We start from the raw sequence: 19073 nt of genomic DNA, 5'->3' as shown, positions 1-19073 counted from the left end.
CAGTCGGACTGAAATGTAGCGAATATATATATATTTTATATTCTCAGTAAGGAGACAGTGTGAAATATAAATGAGGCAGAGATGGAGACAATAGGAAATATAGTGATTCAAAAGGCCTGCCACTAACAGCTGTGGAGCTCCCTTCCTGGACAAACTCAATTCTGCTGATCAGGAGGTGCCATTGTTCCGCTGTGACAGAGACAGCAGGGGTTCTAGTCAATGAAGTGGAACTGATTTGACCCAGAGACATGAAAGACGTGCTGCTAAGGATTATGGGTCTTAATATGCACAACCAATATTAATCCGTCTTGACAGATGAGATAGGCTATACATGTGGATGTGTGTTGATAATGAGAAAAATAAATGCTGTCACTAACTCACTTTCAAACAAAGGTGCATGAACAGTGGAGCAAACAAAGGTATTTTCCTTTTACATGTGTTGTTAATGTACAGTACTGTATTTTATTCTAGCTTTCATAAAATTGATGTTGGTGACTTTAAATCAATGAAATTCAATGCTCAGTGTGTCTCACCTCGACTCGTGTCTTGTAGAAGTGGACGTCGTGTAGCCTCTCCTTGCAGCGTGACAGTTCTGTGTCCAGTCTGTCCACCTTGGCTGCCTTCTCCCTCAGAGCATCCACCTCATCCCTGTAGGCACGCACCGACCGTGCCTCCGCCAGCACCTGCATGTTCTGCACAGGGCATAAAAGCACACTATGGATCTGGTCTGGAGGTTATAATTGCAGAAATTGTATACTGCCTGTTTGGTTGCTGCAAAGTAAAGGCACATGAATTGTACAACAAACTAGATGTACTGGAGGTTACGGCTAAATAACAAATCTTTCCATTTCAGAATTTCCTGGTCTCATGTGAATATCCAAAAATTGTAATGGCTTTGAGAATATGACATCAGCTAAAATGTTCACTACTGTGAAATTTCAAAGCTTTTCTAACATGTCATTTGTGGTCAAGATTTGGAGGAAACTTTATCCTGACTTGGAAAATAAGGGAAAGTTGGGTTTCAGTGTGTTTAGATAAGTGAGTGAGAAACAGGGAGAGAGAAAAAAGGGGGGGAAGCCAAAATGAAAGAGAAAATTCACACCTCTTGCTTGAGTTTCTGCATCTCCAGGTCCAGCCTCTCCACCTCATGTTTGGTATCCATCAGATGCTCAGTCTTCTCCTCCCTGGGAGAGAGACAGCACATATGAGGTTGGCAAATCAATTTATTCAGACATATATACATTTTTGTAATCATGTTAAGTTTAGTTTATTTAGAGTCAATATATTTTCTGATAGAGGGCTTGCAGTGTTTCTGAAGTTAACATCTTAGGGAATTATTTGTCTTAATAAAATGTACTAAACGCTAAAATGTTATCCCCGACTCTAACCTCTCCCCTATTCTGACTCACAGTTCCTGCCGTGAGCGTCTCAGTTTGGCTTTAGTGTCGGCCAGCTCCACAGCCAGGTGCTGGCGGTCCTCTTTGGACAGCAGTGAGACGGGTCCGTCCAGGCCCGAAACAGTCCTCTCAGGACAGGGGTAACCCATGTGATTGGAGGGCTGCTGGGACTGGAGGTAGTCCTTCTCCTGGGTCAGCTCCACAATCACCTGGAGGATGGTGGAGAAGAATTCTGTCAGTCTATTGACTGTGTATAGAAAGTGCACAAATCAAGTCTTATTGTGGGTAATACAGTTGATTTGGATGTGTTTCAGACTTGTTCCGTCTTTGATACCAACCTCTGCACATTCATCTCGTTCATCTATGAGTTTGCGGAGGTGCAGGGCCATGTTACGGGACAGGGGGTCGAGCTCCTCAGGGGGCATGTCTGGCAGCTCCAGCCACTGCATGTCCAACACATTCTCCTGGTTATGGGTCACCTGAAGGGGTAGACAGACAATATAACAATGTCAACAGGAATGCCATAAGTTCTACATTGAAACCCAATACATGTGTAATAACAGTGCCCCCTCCCGTGTATTTCTGGGTCTGTGAAGCAAAAAATAATATTGTCAAAAGGAATATATTACTGTAGGCCTGGGAATAAGACTTGAATGTGTCTATGTGAAGATGCAAAGTACATGTGATAAAAGATTCTCAATGAACAAATTGACAGACACGCATGAACATGATTGGCTAAATGTCAATGGAAATGACATACTGTTAAAGTGTAGGCCTAGGAGTAAAACCTGAATATGTCTTTACATCTTTAGATTTATTTGACAGGGACAGTGCACATCAATCAAGGTTTCTGTAAATGTGCCAAATTTAGCCAGATGCGTACCTGAAGATAGTGAGAAAAATAAAATAAAAATCACTACAAAAAAAAGGCTGATGCGCATGAACATGTGTGCCTGCTTTGCCGTGAACACCTGCACTACTCACCTCTTGAATGTGGGAGACGATGGCTGCCTGCTTCTCGATGTCGAGCAGTTTGATTTTCTCAATGATCTCTTCTTTCCTCTCACACTGCAGAGGAAGTCACAACGGCAGGCATTTCTATTAGAGATACCTATAGGTCACGACTATAAACTAATCAGAAAGACATTATGATTAAGACTTGGTTTTCACATTCTCTATTGAACACAAAGGACTGGGTTTTTTATTATTTTAGTTAGTTTAGTTTTATTTATTTTTATTTTTAGGTATCAGAAAAATAACTGCGGAAAAGTCAACTATTCAACACTTCATCTCTATCCTGCTTTTCCCCTAGGAACAGGAAAAAACAGGGCAGTGTAACAAAGAGAGAGAAAAAAAGAGGGGGAGAGGCCAGGGGATTGGAGGGAATGAAAACAATAGTGTACAGAGCTGAAGCTAGAGAGATAGAGCCAAGGGAATGGAACAGTACAGCCTCTGGTATAGGTACAGGTGGGTGGGCCCTGCACTATTTAACCCTTTCTCTCTCTCTGAGCCTCTTACATGCTCTGTGATATTGGTGCTACACTGGACATGTTGATTTCAAAAGAAATGAATCTCAACTTTTGAGGGACATTTTGAATTGATTCATAAAACGCTGATAAGATAACAGGCCGTTGCTGTTGCACTAAAGTTTACTGTTATCAGTTTCAGTTAATACAGGGATGTGTTCTAACATGTAAAGTTATGCCAATACAGCTTTACTTCCTGGTGTGATCAGGTGCAAGGTTGGGCGCCAGGTAGACTAGCAGTGCTGGGCCAACCGAAATGTAGCTGGTTCAAATACCTGAGTCGACAACGTGAAAAAAAATAGGAACTTAACCCTAATTTGCCTGATGGGGCACCATACTACTATGGCTGACCCTGTAAAACAGCACACTTCACATCCGGTATATGTGACAAACGTATACATTTATACACATTCAGTACCAGTCAAAAGTTTGGACACCTGCTCATTCCAGGGTTTATTTATTTTCACTATTTTCTACATTGTAGAATAATAGTGAAGAGATCAAAACTATGAAATAACACATATGGAATTATGTAGCACCAAAGAAGTGTTCAGCAAATCAAAATATATTTTAAAATGTGAGATTCTTCAAAGTAGCCACCCTTTGCACACTCATGGCATTCTCTCAACCAGCTTCATGAGGTAGTTACCTGGAATGCATTTCAATTAACAGTGTGCAGTGTTAAAAGTTAATTTGTGGATTTTCTTTCTTAATGCGTTTGAGACAAGGAGTTGTGTTGTGACAAACAAGGTAGGGGTAGTATACAGAAGATAGCTCTATTTGGTAAAAGACAAAGTCCATATTATGGCAAGAACAGCTCAAAAAAGCAAAGAGAAACAGTCCATCATTACTTTAAGACATGAAGGTCAGTCAATCCGGAACATTTCAAGAACTTTGAAAGTTTCTTCAAGTGCAGTCGCAAAAACCATCAAGCACTATGATGAAACTGGCTCTCATGAGGACATCCACGGGAAAGGAAAACCCAGAGTTAGCTCTGCTGCAAAGGATACGTTCATTAGAGTTACCAGCCTCAGAAATTGTAGCCCAAATAAATGCTTCAGAGTTCAAGTAACAGACACATCTCAACATCAACTGTTCAGATGAGACTGCGTGATTCAGGCCTTCATGGTCGAATTGCTGCAAAGAAAACACTAAAAAGGACACCAATAAGAAGAAGAGACTTGCTTGGGCCAAGAAACACGAGCAATGGACATTAGACCGGTGGAAATATGTCCATTGGTCTGAAGCATGGAGGAGGTGGTTTGATGGTGTGGGGGTTCTTTGCTGGTGACACTGATTTATTTAGAATTCAAGGCACACTTAACCAGCATGGCTACCACAGCATTCTGCAGATATACGCCATCCCATCTGGTTTGCGATTAGTGGGACTATAATTTATTTTTCAACAGGACAATGACCCAAAACACATCTCCAGGTTATGTAAGGGCAATTTGACCAAAAATGAGAGTGATTAGTGCTGCATCAGAAGACCTGGCACAAACCCCCGACCTCAACCCAAATGAGATGGTTTGGGATGAGTTAGACTGCAGAGTGAATGAAAAATCAGCCAACAAGTGCTTGTAGGAATTCCTCCAAGACCATTAGAAAAGCATTCCTCATGAAGCTGGTTGAAAGAATACCAAGAGTGTGCAAAGCTGTCATCATGGCAAAGGGTGTCTACTTTGAAAAATCTAAAATATATTTTGATTTGTTTAACACTTTTTTGGTTACTACAATGATTCCATATGTGTAGTTTCGATGTCTTCACTCTTATTCTACAATGTAGAAAATAGTAAAAATAAATAAAAACCCTTGAATGAGTAGTTGTGTCCAAACCTTTGACTGGTACTGTACACACACACAATATGTATGTTTGCCAAAGCAGATAGTTTACAGTATAATAAAAGTATATGACTGACTGCTTCCACACCGACTCAGTCTTCAAATGGGAATCTAATTCTAAAGTAGGCCTACCTGGTTGGCTCAATTAAAAGGGTTTGTTAATGTTATATAATTTTAACTATATTCATTCAGATTATCATTGAGATCAAATCAATTTTGCAAGAAAGATCTGTCGAATATGTTAGAAAAGACTGTTACCTGTACAGCACAGCCTAGGATCAACAGCAGCATTCTCTTCACCTCCTCCATGCCCTTGCCTGTTGAAGATGAAAGATGAAGACATAACTTATTAAAACACCCTTTCCTTATAGCCAATTGAGTTTGAGCTCAGATTCGATTTTGGTTTAAATCCCACAGCTCTGCAGGGCAGTCACTATGACACAGCCATAAAGTCATAAAATATCATTTTAAAATCTAACCTTTCCCCTAACCTTAGTGGCACACCAGTCTAATTTTTATCCAATTTAACACTACGATGGAGCCGGAGGAGATGGCTGGCGTTCTACGATCCCCTAACCAATTGTGTGTGTTTTTTCACGTTATTTGTAACAAATTTTGTACAATGTTTCTACCATCATGTCTTATGACCGAAAAGAGCTTCTAGATATCAGGACAGCGATTACTCGGCCCGTACTGGAGGAATAGGCCCCTCATCCCAGTCATTTACAGGAGAAAGAGACATTGAAGGCGAAGGTCTGGGTGCCTTGTAAGGATCCGACGGCATGCGGGTAATCTCCCTTTACCATAGGTCCCATTTTTATAAAAACAATTACCTTCATTTAACTAGGCAAGTCCGTTAAGAACAAATTCTTATTTTCAGTGACGACCTTGTTCAGGGGCAGAAGTACAGATTTTTACCTTGTCAGCTCTGGGATTCGATCTTGCAACCTTTCGGTTTCTAGTCCAACGCTCTAACCACTAGGCTACCTGCCACCTCAACGTACAACGCCCTATTAGCCAACGTACAATCAATGGAAAATAAAATCGACGAACTACGATCACGTATATCCTGCCAACAGGACATTAAAAACTAACATCTTATGTATCACCAATTCGTGGCTGAACGACAACATGAAAAACATACAGCTGTGGGGTTTTAAGCTTTTTCGGCAAGATAGAACAGCGGCCTCTGGTAAGACAAGGGTTGGCGGTCTATGCATATTTGTGAACAGCTGGTGCATGAAATCTAAGGAAGTCTCAATGTTTTGTATCTCATGATAAGCTGTAGACCACACTATTTACCAAGAGCATGTTCATCTATATTCTTCGTAGCTGTCTATTTACTACCACAAACCGATGCTGGCACTAAGACAGCACTCAATAAGCTGTATAAGTCCATAAGCAAGAAAACTATCATCCAGGAGGCGGCGCTCCTAGTGGCCGGTGATTTTAATGTCGGGAAATGTAAATAAGTTTTACCGAATTTCTACCAGCACTTTACATGTGCAACCAGAGGGGGGAAAATAACAAATAAATCAACTCTAGACCACCTTTACTCCACACACAGACACATAGTCTCCCTCAACCTCCATTTGGCAAATCTGACCATAATTATATCCTCCCGATTCCTGCTTACAAGCAAAAACTAAAGCAGGAAGCACCAGTGACTCAGTCAATAAGAAAGTGGTCAGATGAACAGATGCTAAGCTAAAGGACTGTTTTGCTAGCAGAGACAGGAAAATGTTCTGGGATTCTTCTGATGTGGTGTACTCCTCAAAGCCATCAGTCACTGGCTTCATCAATAAGTGCAAAGATGACGTCACCGTACGTACATACCCCAACCAGATGGATTACCAGGACGTGTGCTCCAAGCATGCGCTGACCAACTGGCAAATGTCTTCACTGACATTTTCAACCTGTCCCTGACGAAGTCTGTAATGCCAACATGTTTCAAGCAGACCACCATAGTCCCTGTGCCCAAGAACACTAAGGTAACCTGCCTAAATGACTACCGACCCATAGCACTCACGTCTGTGGCCATGAAATGCTTTGAAAGGTAGGTCATGGGCCACATCACCATTATCCCAGAAACCCTATTCCCACTGCAATTTGCATTCCACCCCAACAGATCCACAGATGATGCAATCTATTGCACTCAATACTGCCCTTTCCCACCTGGACAAAAGGAACACTTATGCAAGAATGCTATTAATTGACTACAGCTCAGCATTCAACACCATTGTGCCCTCAAAGCTCGTCATGAAGCTAAGGACCCTGGGACTAAACACTTCCCTATGCTACTGGATCCTGAACTTCCTGACGGGCCACCCCCAGGTGGTATGGCTAGGCAACACCACATCTGCCACGCTGATCCTCAAAACAAGGGCCCCTCAGGGGTGCGTACCCCTGTACTCCCTGTTCACTCATGACTGCATTGCCAGGCACGACTCCAACACCATCATTAAGTCTGCAGATGACAACAGTGGTAGGCCTGGTCACCGACAACGATGAGACAGCCTATAGGGAGGAGGTCGGAGACCTGGCCGTGTGGTGCCAGGATAACAAACTCTCCCTCAAAGACAAAGGAGATTATTGTGGACTACAGGAAAAGGAGGACCGAGCACGCCCCCATTCTCATCGACGGGGCTGTAGCGGAGCAGATTGAGAGCTTAAAGTTCCTTGGCGTCCACATCATCAACCAACTATCATGGTCCAAACACACTAAGAAAGTCCTGAAGCGGGAAAGACAAAGCCTATTCCTCAGGAGACTTGGCATGGGTCCTCAGATCCTCAAAAGGTTTTAGAGGTGCACCATTGAGAGCATCCTGACAGGTTTAATCACTGCCTGGTATGGCAACTGCTCAGACTCCGACCGCAAGGCTCTAGAGGGTGAGTGCATATGGCCCAGTACATCACTGTGGCTAAGCTTCCTGCCATACAGGACTTCTATACCAGGCGGTGTCAGAGGAAGGCCCTAAAAATTGTCAAAGACTCCAGCCACCCGTGTCATAGACTGTTCTCTCTGCTACCACACGGCAACCGGTACCGGAGCAACAAGTCTAGGTTCAAAAGGCTTCTTAACTGCTTCTACTCCCAAGCCATAAGACTCCTGAACAGTTAATCAAAGGGCTACCCAGAACCTACTTTTACGCTACTGCTACTCTCTGTTAACATAGTCACTAACTCTACCTTCATGTACATATTACCTCAACTAACCGGTTTAGAGAAATGTTTGCAAATTTATTGAAAATGAAAGAGAAATATCAAATCGACATAAGTATTCACACCCGAGTCAATACATGTTAGAATCACATTTTGCGTCAATTACAGCTGTGAGTCTTTCTGGGTAAGTCTCTTAGAGCTTTGCACACCTGGATTGTACAATATTTGCACATTCTTTTCAAAATTCTTCAAGCACTGTCAAGTTGGCGGTTGATCATTGCTAAACAGACATTTTCAAGTCTTGCCATTGATTTTAAAGCTAATTTAAGTCAAGACTAACTAGACATGGGAACATTCAATTAGAAAACCTCCCAGGTCTTTGTGGTTGAATCTGTGTTTGAAATTCACTGCTCGACTGAGCGACCTTACAGATAAAAGTATGTGTGTGGTACAGATGAGGTAGTCATTAAAAAATTGTTAAAACACTATTATTGCACACCGAGTCCATGCAACTTGACCTAAGCATATTTTTACTCCTAAACGTATTTAGGCTTGCCATAACAAAGGGGTTTAATTGTTAGAGTCAAGATATTTCAGCTATCATTTAGTACATTTTTTAACATAATTCCCTTTGACATTATGGGGTATTGTGTGGCACAAAAGCTCAATTTAATACATTTTTTATTCAGGCTATAAGACAACATTTGCAAAAGTTAAGGGGTGTGAATACTTTCTGAAGGCACTGTATAGCCAATAGGCTTTTCAGCTGGCCTATCTAGTGGTAAGGGAAGACCCCCATGAAATGGACAAAAATGAATGGCTACTTATTGGCATTGGGCGAACCATATACACAAATCGCAAACACCACTCAAATGGACGGCAGTTCATCAAAAACATACTGCAAGTGGAACATGGCAAATGCCAGGTCTCACTATCCAAAAATCCCTGAGGGTGTGAGCGCGCTCCTTTGTAGGATTTCATATGGGAAATGGTCAAAGGCAGGTCTCAAGGGTGAAATTTTCTAAATCAAATTTTTTTCAAAATTGTAAACCCTCATATCAAGTATGTTTTGTACCATTTTTCAAAATGTCGATAGATAGATAGATAGATAGATAGATAGATAGATAGATATGTCGTAACCAGACTACATTTTTCTTATTATATTCAGTTTGCCCAAAAGGCCTTTGTTTTGTCCATTTGCCATATATGATCATAGGAAGTTAGCCAGAGCCCAAAAGTCAGTGAACCATGTCCAAATGGCATATATAATGTCGAGATGGCCTATATACTGACCAAATGATATACACCACTATGTTAAGCCCTGAATCAACCTAGAAGATCTATTTGATCACAGGAAGTCAGAATTTCTCATTTGTGTTGATTCAGCATGTCCATTTCGTAATGGGAAGTACTTATGGATATACATTGGCAATGGACATTGTCAACTTGCAGAAGAGCATGTTCACACTGACAATATAGCATGTGTAATTGGACACGGTCCAATCGCTTGTTGGTGTTGATTTCAGGCTGTCCATTTGGTGAAGGTAAATCCCTCATTAAATATATTGGAAATGTACAATTGTACACTGTCCATTTGCAATGTATTACAATGGGCATTTAGCGTCACGAATTGGACATGCTCTAATATACTGCAGAACTGCCCAATTGACTGGCTTGTTGAACTCGGGATGGCCGAGCAATGATAGTGGTTCCTCTCCATCACTCGTTGGTGTTGATTTCAGCCTGTCCATTTGGTGATGGGAAATCCCTCATTAAATACAATGGAAATGTACACTGTCCATTCGCAATGTAAAACGCACAATGCCAATATATTATACTGTCATCAAGTCAGCCATCAGTCAATAAGATATCATACTGACACCAAACTTATACATACTGACAAACTTACTTTGTCAAACTCTTTTAGAAGCCAACTATCGCACATTTCAAAGCCGGCCCACAATTCATAGCGCCTTCTGTTAAAACCATTATTATTTTATTTTTAAATTGGAGCTGCGGGTCCAGTTCTGACATTGAACAATGTCAATGTACCTAGTCTTGTGATTCTTGTACTTCTCTAAATGTCGTCATTTTTGCGACGTTAAATGAATTGAAGACATTGCAAATGGACGAGGCTGTTTCTCAGCCTGAGAACCTTCTAGAGACACATAACTCACCGTGCACTACCGACTTAAGCTCTAAAGTTTCAGAGCTCTAGGTCTGACGGTTCTTTGATGGTTCGAACGCAGGTAACTATTGCAGGCTCTGTGTGTCTAAGCCCCACACTGTGTCACGCAATATTGACTGTGTGTGTGAGAGGGAACAGAAAAATCACATGGACCCCCAAAATCCGCCTTAATGGTATCGCCTGAACACGCCTCAACTTAAAAACAAAATTTATTTAAGCATCATGAAATTGACTTTGTACGAATTCTCGTAAACTACGATAAATAAATGGATGGTTACACAGTTGAAGTCAGAAGTTTACATACACTTAGGTTGGAGTCATTAAAACTAGTTTTTCAACCACTCCACAAATTTATTGTTAACAAACTGTAGTTTTGGCAAGTCGGTTAGGACATCTACTTTGTGCAAGACACGAGTAATTTTTCCAACAATTGTTTACATAGAGTGAATTATAAGTGAAATAATCTGTATCACAAATCCAGTGGGTCAGAAGTTTAGATACACTAAGTTAACTGTGCCTTTAAACAGCTTGGAAGCTTCCAGAAAATTATGTCATGGCTTTAGAAGCTTCTGATAGGCTAATTTCACATCATTTGAGTCAATTGGAGGTGTACCTGTGGATGTATTTCAAGGCCTACCTTCAAACTCAGTGCCTCTTTGCTTGACATCATGGGAAAATCAAAAGAAATCAGCCAAGACCTCAGAAAAATATTTGTAGACTTCCACAAGTCTGGTTCATCCTTGGGAGCAATTTCCAAATGCTTGAAGGTACCACGTTAATCTGTACAAACAATAGTACGCAAGTATAAACACCATGGGACCACTTAGCCGTCATACCACTCAGGAAGGAGACGCGTTCTGTTTCCTGTTTCCTAGAGATGAACGTACTTGGTGCGAAAAAGTGCAAATCAATCCTAGAACAACACCAAAGAACTTTGTGAAGATGCTGGAGGAAACAGGTACAAAAGTATCTATATCCACAGTAAAACGAGTCCTATATCGACATTACCTGAAAGGCCGCTCTGCAAGGAAGAAGCCACTGCTCCAAAACCACCATAAAAAAAACTGACTACGGTTTTCAACTGCACATGGAGAAATGTCTTCTGACTGTTTGTCCATAATGACCATCGTTATGTTTGGAGGAAAAAGAGGGAGGCTTGCAAGCCGATGAACACCATCCCAACCGTGAAGCACTGGGGTGGCAGCATGATGCTGTGGGGGTGCTTTGCTGCAGGAGAGACTGGTGCACTTCACAAAATAAATGGCATCATGAGGTAGGAAAATTATGTGGATATATTGAAGCAACATCTCAAGACATCAGTCAGGAAGTTAAAGCTTGGTCGCAAATGGGTCTTCCAAATGGACAATGACCCCAAGAATACTTCCAAAGTTGTGGCAAAGTGGCTTAAGGACAACAAAGTCAAGGTATTGGAGTGGCCATCACAAAGCCCTGACCTTAATCCTATAGAAAATGTGTGGGCAGAACTGAAAAAGCATGTGTGAGCAAGGAGGCCTACAAACATGACTGTTACACCAGCTCTGTCAGGAGGAATGGGCCAAAATTCACCCAACTTCTTGTGGGAAGCTTGTGGAAGGCTACCCAAAACAATTGACCCAAGTTAAACAATTTAAAGGCAATGCTACCAAATACTAATTGATTGTATGTAAACTTCTGACCCACTGGGAATGTGATGAAAGAACTAAAAGCTGAAATAAATCACACCACTATTATTCTGACATTTCACCTTCTTAAAATAAAGTGGTGATCCTAACTGACCTAAGACAGGGAATTTTTACGATTAAATGTCAGGATTGTGAAAAATGAAGTTTAAATATATTTGGCTAAGGTGTATGTCAACTTCAACTGTATTTTTCCTTACATCTTAGGTTTATGTACTTTGACGTGAAGCGGTCAAATTAACACTGTTTTACTGTTTTCAACCTTTAATCCCACAAAATGTGCATTAACTCAAAGAGCGTTGTGGCCTCGAAGCCATCTTGTTTCTGGGCTAAAAGTACATTTGGCCACCCCTGTGCTCACCGAGTTTCGTTTGAAGTCTTTTCTGTTTATGAGCAACGGCCATGTCCATTTGGTGATGAAATGTCCATTTGCCATATACAGCCAGCTGGTGGAATATTCCGGAAGAGCAGAATTATTATTTTTTAATTACAATTTGATATTGAGGAAACCAATTGCCCAAGAAACGTATTTTCTTTTTTACTTCCCGGAACACCGCGTCCAGGGGGACGACCTGAGGCCTTCGGCCTATTTTAATAAAAACACTCGCAGACGTCCAGTAAGGGACCGTCCATTTGCAATATGAAGATCCTCATCAATCATAAAGGAAATGACAAGCGTCATCCCAATAAACATCAACCAGCCAGGCAGGCAGCAAATCCCAAATGACAGTTTTGTGGACCTCTCCCATCCCCCCAGTTCTTACACCAGTGGGCTGGAAGATTTCTCCCATCACTGATGGTTAGGAGCCATCAGTTAGTGGGTCAATCATTCAAATCTGACACAGCTCAGGATTACGTTTGTGGACGTAGCAAGCCATTAATTTTTTAAAGACACATGATTGTAAAAAAGTATTTACCATGTCGTTTTGTGCAGGGTTTGTCTGGGATCAGCTGTGTGTGTGTGTGTGTGTGTGTGTGTGTGTGTGTGTGTGTGTGTGTGTGTCCATCCCCTTGGGCCTGGAAGGGACTTAAAAAAAACTTGATCAACACTCTGGGGAAAGGGCAACGCGGTTGCCAGGGAGACCCTGTCTGCGACCCAGCTCTGCCCTTATTCCATTGAGACCAACTAAAAAGACAAAAGAGGTACACAGGGCAGGCAGTGCTGTAACCCTGAGAGGAGCTTTTCACTGTTTCTAATCTACACTTAACATAGGAAGTCATGGAAAAGCTAACTTCGTAAGGCCATTCAATACAAACATAATGCGTCAATCCACACACAATAATATTAACACATACCCCATTAACCAATATTGAGATTCAGTTCACATACCAAGGCTGGCTTACAGCTAAAGCCTCCCAACAACTCCACCATTCAATGTTAGACCACTATTGTCCTTGATTGCTAAACACGTTTTCATACGGAACCAATCAAGAGGCCTAGATCTAGATAACTTGGCTCCCGGCAGGAAAATAAAAAAATAAGCCACATGGGTCCTGATAAGTTATTTGTGTGTCTGACAGACAGTTGCAGGAACCAACATGCAAAACAAGCATGTGAGCGGCATGGTAGTGGCCCAACCCATGAAAGGCCTAGCCACCGGGAGGAGAAGGAACAACATTGTCTGGCGGTGAAGCTGAACACTTCAAACTTGACGTCATTATCCTGGAGATACTCTACTCTCACGCCAGCAGTTACAAAAGCCATAGAAATAACTGGTCTGGTGTTCCTTTTATTCATTCATGCATACTGTACCGCACGGCAAGTACATACATGAACTACATAGAGTATGTGTAAACTACGGGGTATTAGCTTTATGGAGTCATCTAGCTAGGTGGAGTTTCAAAAAAATCATATGGGACAGAGGCGGAATAAACCACACTAGCTAGATTTAAACTCATGACAGGGTAGTGTACACAATATACGGTTCTGGGTTCAGAGATTAAAATTAGATGAGGAAACAAAAACAACTCTTCCTTCTCATAAAAGTTTAGTTGTTACTAATCAGACTAGATGGTCCCATCAAGGCTCAATATATCATAGTAGCCTTAGGTGAACTATCCCCAGCTATACCTGTATCTTGCAGACAGCAGCCCTCTGACCTTTCACACCCACTATATAAGGTCTGACGGTCTCCATAGCCACATCTAGCCATATCAGGTCTATGCTGGCGAGGTTGTCGACACCAGGCCGGAGAGCCCACACACTCAGCAGTCTCCATGGCCTGATTAGCCTCCTACAGATAGAAGGGCTCCAATGGACTTTTCCTGCCTTTCCCACTTCCTGACTGACTCCAGTAAAAGGCCACAACATGTGCATCCTTTCCACCCCAACAGGCCCTCATTCAGAACAGTATCTGGACCGAGATTACAAGGGAATACGTAAAGGCATTTGTAAGCACTTATTGTGAGTGTGAACAAGAGATGGGGACCCCTAACTTAAATATTGCACTAGCCAGCTAGCCAACTGAATTTAGAGGCGTAGCTACCCGAGGCTTGTTGTGAGTTTGTGAACAAGAGAATGAGCACCACAGTACCTGAGAGGGGGTCCTTCGCGATGGTCAGCACATTAGGCAGGGTCATCAGGATGAGCTGCTGGAGACTGTCCTGAAAACACAGATGAGAACATACCGGGTTAAGTAAGAGCAGGACCAGAGGAAGGAAACCATTGCAGCAGAAGTACTGTGTCGACTTGTAACGCAGTACAGGGGTTAACTAGGCTAACTAATAAAGCCACAGACTCCAGCTAGAACAGAACAGGAAGCTTCCACTGGCATGAATTTGAAGGGTGAAGTTGCTAACAGAGCTAGAACAGAGACCCACAGCAAGGTGGGAAAGGGAAACGTATTAAACACAGACAGGAAATATTGATGGAAAGGACCATTTTCAGTTTGTAGAGAACACGTTTGGGGAGGAGGGGAGTTCATACAGTAACCAATGCAGTGCCCAGCTGTAACAATCTCCTAGTGAGAGAGAATATGGGCAGGGTTGTAATAACACACAAAACATGTTTTGTTGGGAATCAGGAAGGAACACAATCACATACATGCAACACGTGCATGCATGTACGTACTGTTTGTTCTCTCGTTTGTCACTCACATGGGTAACAAATGGAATGCTCAATGTCTGTGTGTGAGAGAATGGACCAGAGGAACAATGGACACCTTGGTAACAAGCTATAACACATCACACAGACACAGTAAACCAGACCCAACATGTCCAAATGACCTTAGCTCCTCGTTCAAACACACACCTACGTAGAAAACATTACACCCACACAACTTGACACTGGTAAGTCACCTGTAATGGTTATAGCTGTAAACCCCAGGCACGTGCTTCAAACAACTCATTGTAGTAAAGTGAACAACGTGACTCTTGTTGGAGAATTTAACTGTCTTCAGGTAATACTGCAGGATATGTAAAAAGGGAAAACTGAAAGATTAGGGTCAGGTTAGCCTCATTCTGAGAGAGAGTGCGAGAGAAAAAGAGAGCGATTGCAAGAGAGCATTAGAACAGAAGTTACTATGACATCTTTACTCCTTTTCCATACAGGTTTCACTGGACTCGAGGCATTAGATTAGACAGGCCTGGGGGAGAATCAAAGGGCCTGCCGCCACTACAAGGGAGGGGCCTTCTGTATAGAGGGGCTGGGTAGTAGTGGTGTGGGGTAATGACCACTTTCACTCTCCCTCCCTTCTATTGCAGCAGACCCTTGGCAGAGGCCCCAGCCTAGCTACAGCTCTATTGTCAGGTGAAAACCGTTGGACATTCCATTTGTTACCCACGTCATCCTGAGAAACCTCTAACACAAAAAACACCCCCCACTTCTGTTTCAAATGCACTGAACTAGAAAGCCAGAGCACAAGATCGGTAAAGAAACAGCAGAACAGAGCCGAGTCTGACTGCTTGCTAGGCTCCTCATCTTACACTAGCAGCAGCTCAGTGAAAATGTCACCAGGTGTTGCTTGTCCTTAGTTCCCCTGGTAGTCCATAAATTCCATGGTGCAAATACATAAACATAGAGATACATGACATAGATCCAGACATGAAACAATTGTTCTATTCCTTGATTAGCCAGATTTTGACATTATTTTAAAATGAAGTTATGCTCGGCATGGCTTTGAGTTGCTGTGGTAGTTTGTTCCACTCAACCGTGACAGTATATAAAAAAGGTGATTTTACAAGATACTCTACCCTTTTCTCTACAGATAGCCAGACTAGCTGTTTAACATGCTCGACCTTCGATGAGTACGAGGAGGGAGTTAAGCACAGTTTCCACCAGCTTGTTTTGGCTGGTCTGTAGCTTATTTTTTAGCTGTTTAGGGATGCTGGTGAACCATGATGTGCACACATAAAAGTGATACTGAACTAGCGCATCTGTCAGTGTCATTAGACTGTCACTATCAAGATATTTTTAGGTCCGAGATAAAAATACAATTTTGTGGTTTATCTTTGTCAAAACCTTCACGGCCATAGTGTCACCAGTCAAGTACCCAACCAATTCACACCCAAGGTAGCTGACCAAGGTTTTTTGTGTAACCACTGAGTTGCCCACGTGGACACTAAAACCAGGGGACCTTCAAGGTTTACTCTGGATTCTGTTTTTTCCCATATGCAGAGAAAGGTTTTCTGAAAGGAATTTACTGATATTGGATAACTCTGCACTAAGGATCTTTTCCACTGAGGCTTTGTTCTTATGGGACACCAGTAGAGCAGAGTCATCTGCATACAAAATCAATTACGAGAGCAGGCTGATTTCATATTGTTAACGTGTGTATCTTCATGCTCCTAGACCTTAGTCCTGCACTCGACACCAATCGAGCCCAACATTCTTTTGGAGGGATTGGAAACCACATCTGGTTTACGCGGAAAAGTTCAGATCTGATGTCAGAAATATATCAGTTAGTCTCTGTGGATGGCTTGTCCTCTGACAAATCAATGGAAAGATTCGGTAGTCCTCAAGGTTCCATTCTAAGACCACTACTGTTCTCTATCTTACCGCTTGGTAATGTCATTCGGAAACACAAAGTCAACATTCACTGCTATGCGGATGACACACAAGCAGTACATTTCGATCAAACATGGTGAAGCCCCAAAATTGCCTACCCTGGAAGCCTGTGTTCCAGACATAAGGAAGTGGATGGCAGCAAATGTTTAAAAGTAAAACAAAAGTGACGCTAGTTCTACAAATTAACGTACAAATTATGGACTTGCTCCTAACCCTCTCACCAATTTGGTTCTGCAGTACATAGCTACACATACGTTACGGTCACAACACACAGGCCTCGTTATTATTCCTAAAATTTCTAAGCAAACAGCTGGAGGCAGATATTTTGACTATAGAGGTACATTTTTATGGAATGGTCTGCCGATCCACGTGAGACGCAGACTCAGTCTCAACCTTTAAGTCTTTACTGAAGACATCTCTCAGTAGGTCTTATAACTGAGTGTAGTCTGGCCCAGGGTGAATGGCAAGGCACTGGAGTGACGAACCACCTTTGCCGTCTCTGCCTGGCCGGCTCCCCTCTCTCCACTGGGATTCTCTACCTCTGACCCTATTACGGGGGCTCAGTCATTGGCTTGCCCTTCCTGTCCTCGGGCTCATGTAGTGGGGGAGATCTACATGGGCTACACTCAGCCTTGTCTCAGGGTAGTAAGTTAGTGGTCTGTTGATATCCCTTTAGTGGTGTGGAGAAAGTGATTTGGCAGTGGTTGGGTTTATATCTTGCCTGGTTGGCCCTGTCCCGGACAGGGCCAGTGTTCCCCGATCTCCCGTCTCCAGTATCTATGCTGCAATAGTCTATATGCCGGGGGGCTATAGTCAGTCTGTCATATCTGGAGCAATTCTCATGTCTTATCTGATGTCCTGTGTAATCTTAGGTACTCTACTTCTCCCATCTCACACTTTCCTTCTCTCCCCTCCCGGTGGACCTGAGCCCTAGGACCATGCCTCAAGACAACATGACCTGATGACTCCTGGCTGTTCATGTCCCCAGTCCATCTGGTTGTGCTGCTGATCCAGTTACCGCGGTTTTGCCTGCAGCTATGGAACCCTAACCTGTTCATCAGTCGTGCTACCTTCTCGTGCTGCTGATCCAGTTTCTGGTGTTTTGCCTGCGGCTATGGAACACTAACCTGTTCACAGGTCATGCCATCTTGTCACGGACCTGCTGTTCTGACCCCCTTACTCACGCTCTCTCTCTCTCCTCCCCTAATAAAGTATGTTAAAAACAATAGATGTGTCAGTGGAGTGGGACTTTCTAAAACCAGACCAAGAATATTAGTCTTGACCTATTCATAAATGACTTTAGACAGCACACTCAAAATAGACACATCTATAGTTAACCTTGTTGGTTGTTCTGCCATTCTTGTGGATAGGGATCACTCTAGCATGTTCTGTAACTGTGGGAACTCTGCCTTATTTAATCAACATCTTACTACCCCTGTTATTAACAGATGCTTGGGTTTGGGTGCAACATTAGTAAATAAGCATGGTGAATCTGGACTGGAGCCTCTTATGGCCATAAACATAAGACTGTCTGACTAGAGGGCCCCATATGTCTGTTATTCTATTACACCTCATCAATATTCAAACACAGGCTTACGTTCTATCCATCACACCCCCAGGCCTTTTTAGAAAACACCTATTAATACTTAAATAGATCAATTTAGGGAAGCAACATCATTAAACAATTTCCCATTACAAGATTTGTATAATATGGCTAGCACTGGGGCTTTGTAGAGGTGTTACAGGCTCAAGCCATCATGTTGTTTCAGCAGGCAGGTGATCATCGAGAGGAACTTGAGGGAGAACGGCTGCCTATCGGTTTACCCCCTGGAGGACGGGCCAGTGAGGACACTAACAGTAGCTGCAGGTGTTGGCTATGATGCATAGCTAAATAGAGTTCCCTAGCTATCTCTGTCTACGACCCAAATGGCACCCTATTCCCTTTATAGTGCACTACTTTTGACTAGGCTCTGGTGAAATGTAGCGCACTATAAAGAGAATAGGGTGTCATTTAGAAAGCATAATCTCTTTGCCTGGTCAACTCCTGCTGTCAGCTAGTCCAAATCATCTCAATCAGCATAAGAGAAACCAAACCGGTGTAAATTAAACATGACAACAGCCATGCAGATGGTGCCTTCAAGGCTCTTCCTAGACCTTATTGATGGAGATATTTGCCTTGTTTTTCCAGTACTGGGTCATAATCATTAGGCACAAATAAAATAAAAATGTATAATTGAAATGACAAACAGGGAGGGAGGGACTACCTGGACTTGT

At 42.5% G+C, this 19073-nt stretch overlaps 1 protein-coding gene across 1 annotated transcript in view; it reads right to left on the bottom strand.

Annotated features, from left to right (window-relative positions):
- ccdc88c (coiled-coil domain containing 88C) overlaps nucleotides 1-19073 on the bottom strand; it is an 84846-nt gene that overhangs the window by 37858 nt on the left and 27915 nt on the right. The window contains exons 4-10 of the mRNA XM_055863536.1: nucleotides 14329-14398; nucleotides 5024-5082; nucleotides 2382-2465; nucleotides 1736-1876; nucleotides 1410-1606; nucleotides 1103-1184; nucleotides 534-692 (exon numbers count right to left, since the gene is read on the bottom strand). Of these exons, the coding sequence (XP_055719511.1) occupies nucleotides 534-692; nucleotides 1103-1184; nucleotides 1410-1606; nucleotides 1736-1876; nucleotides 2382-2465; nucleotides 5024-5082; nucleotides 14329-14398 (792 nt within the window). The remainder of the gene's footprint in view (nucleotides 1-533; nucleotides 693-1102; nucleotides 1185-1409; nucleotides 1607-1735; nucleotides 1877-2381; nucleotides 2466-5023; nucleotides 5083-14328; nucleotides 14399-19073) is intronic.

The sequence above is a fragment of the Salvelinus fontinalis genome, chromosome 15 (genome assembly GCF_029448725.1).
Source record: "Salvelinus fontinalis isolate EN_2023a chromosome 15, ASM2944872v1, whole genome shotgun sequence".
Classification (NCBI taxonomy): Eukaryota; Metazoa; Chordata; class Actinopteri; order Salmoniformes; family Salmonidae; genus Salvelinus; species Salvelinus fontinalis.
The sequence above is the reverse complement of the archived record's forward strand: the minus strand, read 5'-3'. Positions and strand labels throughout refer to the sequence as shown.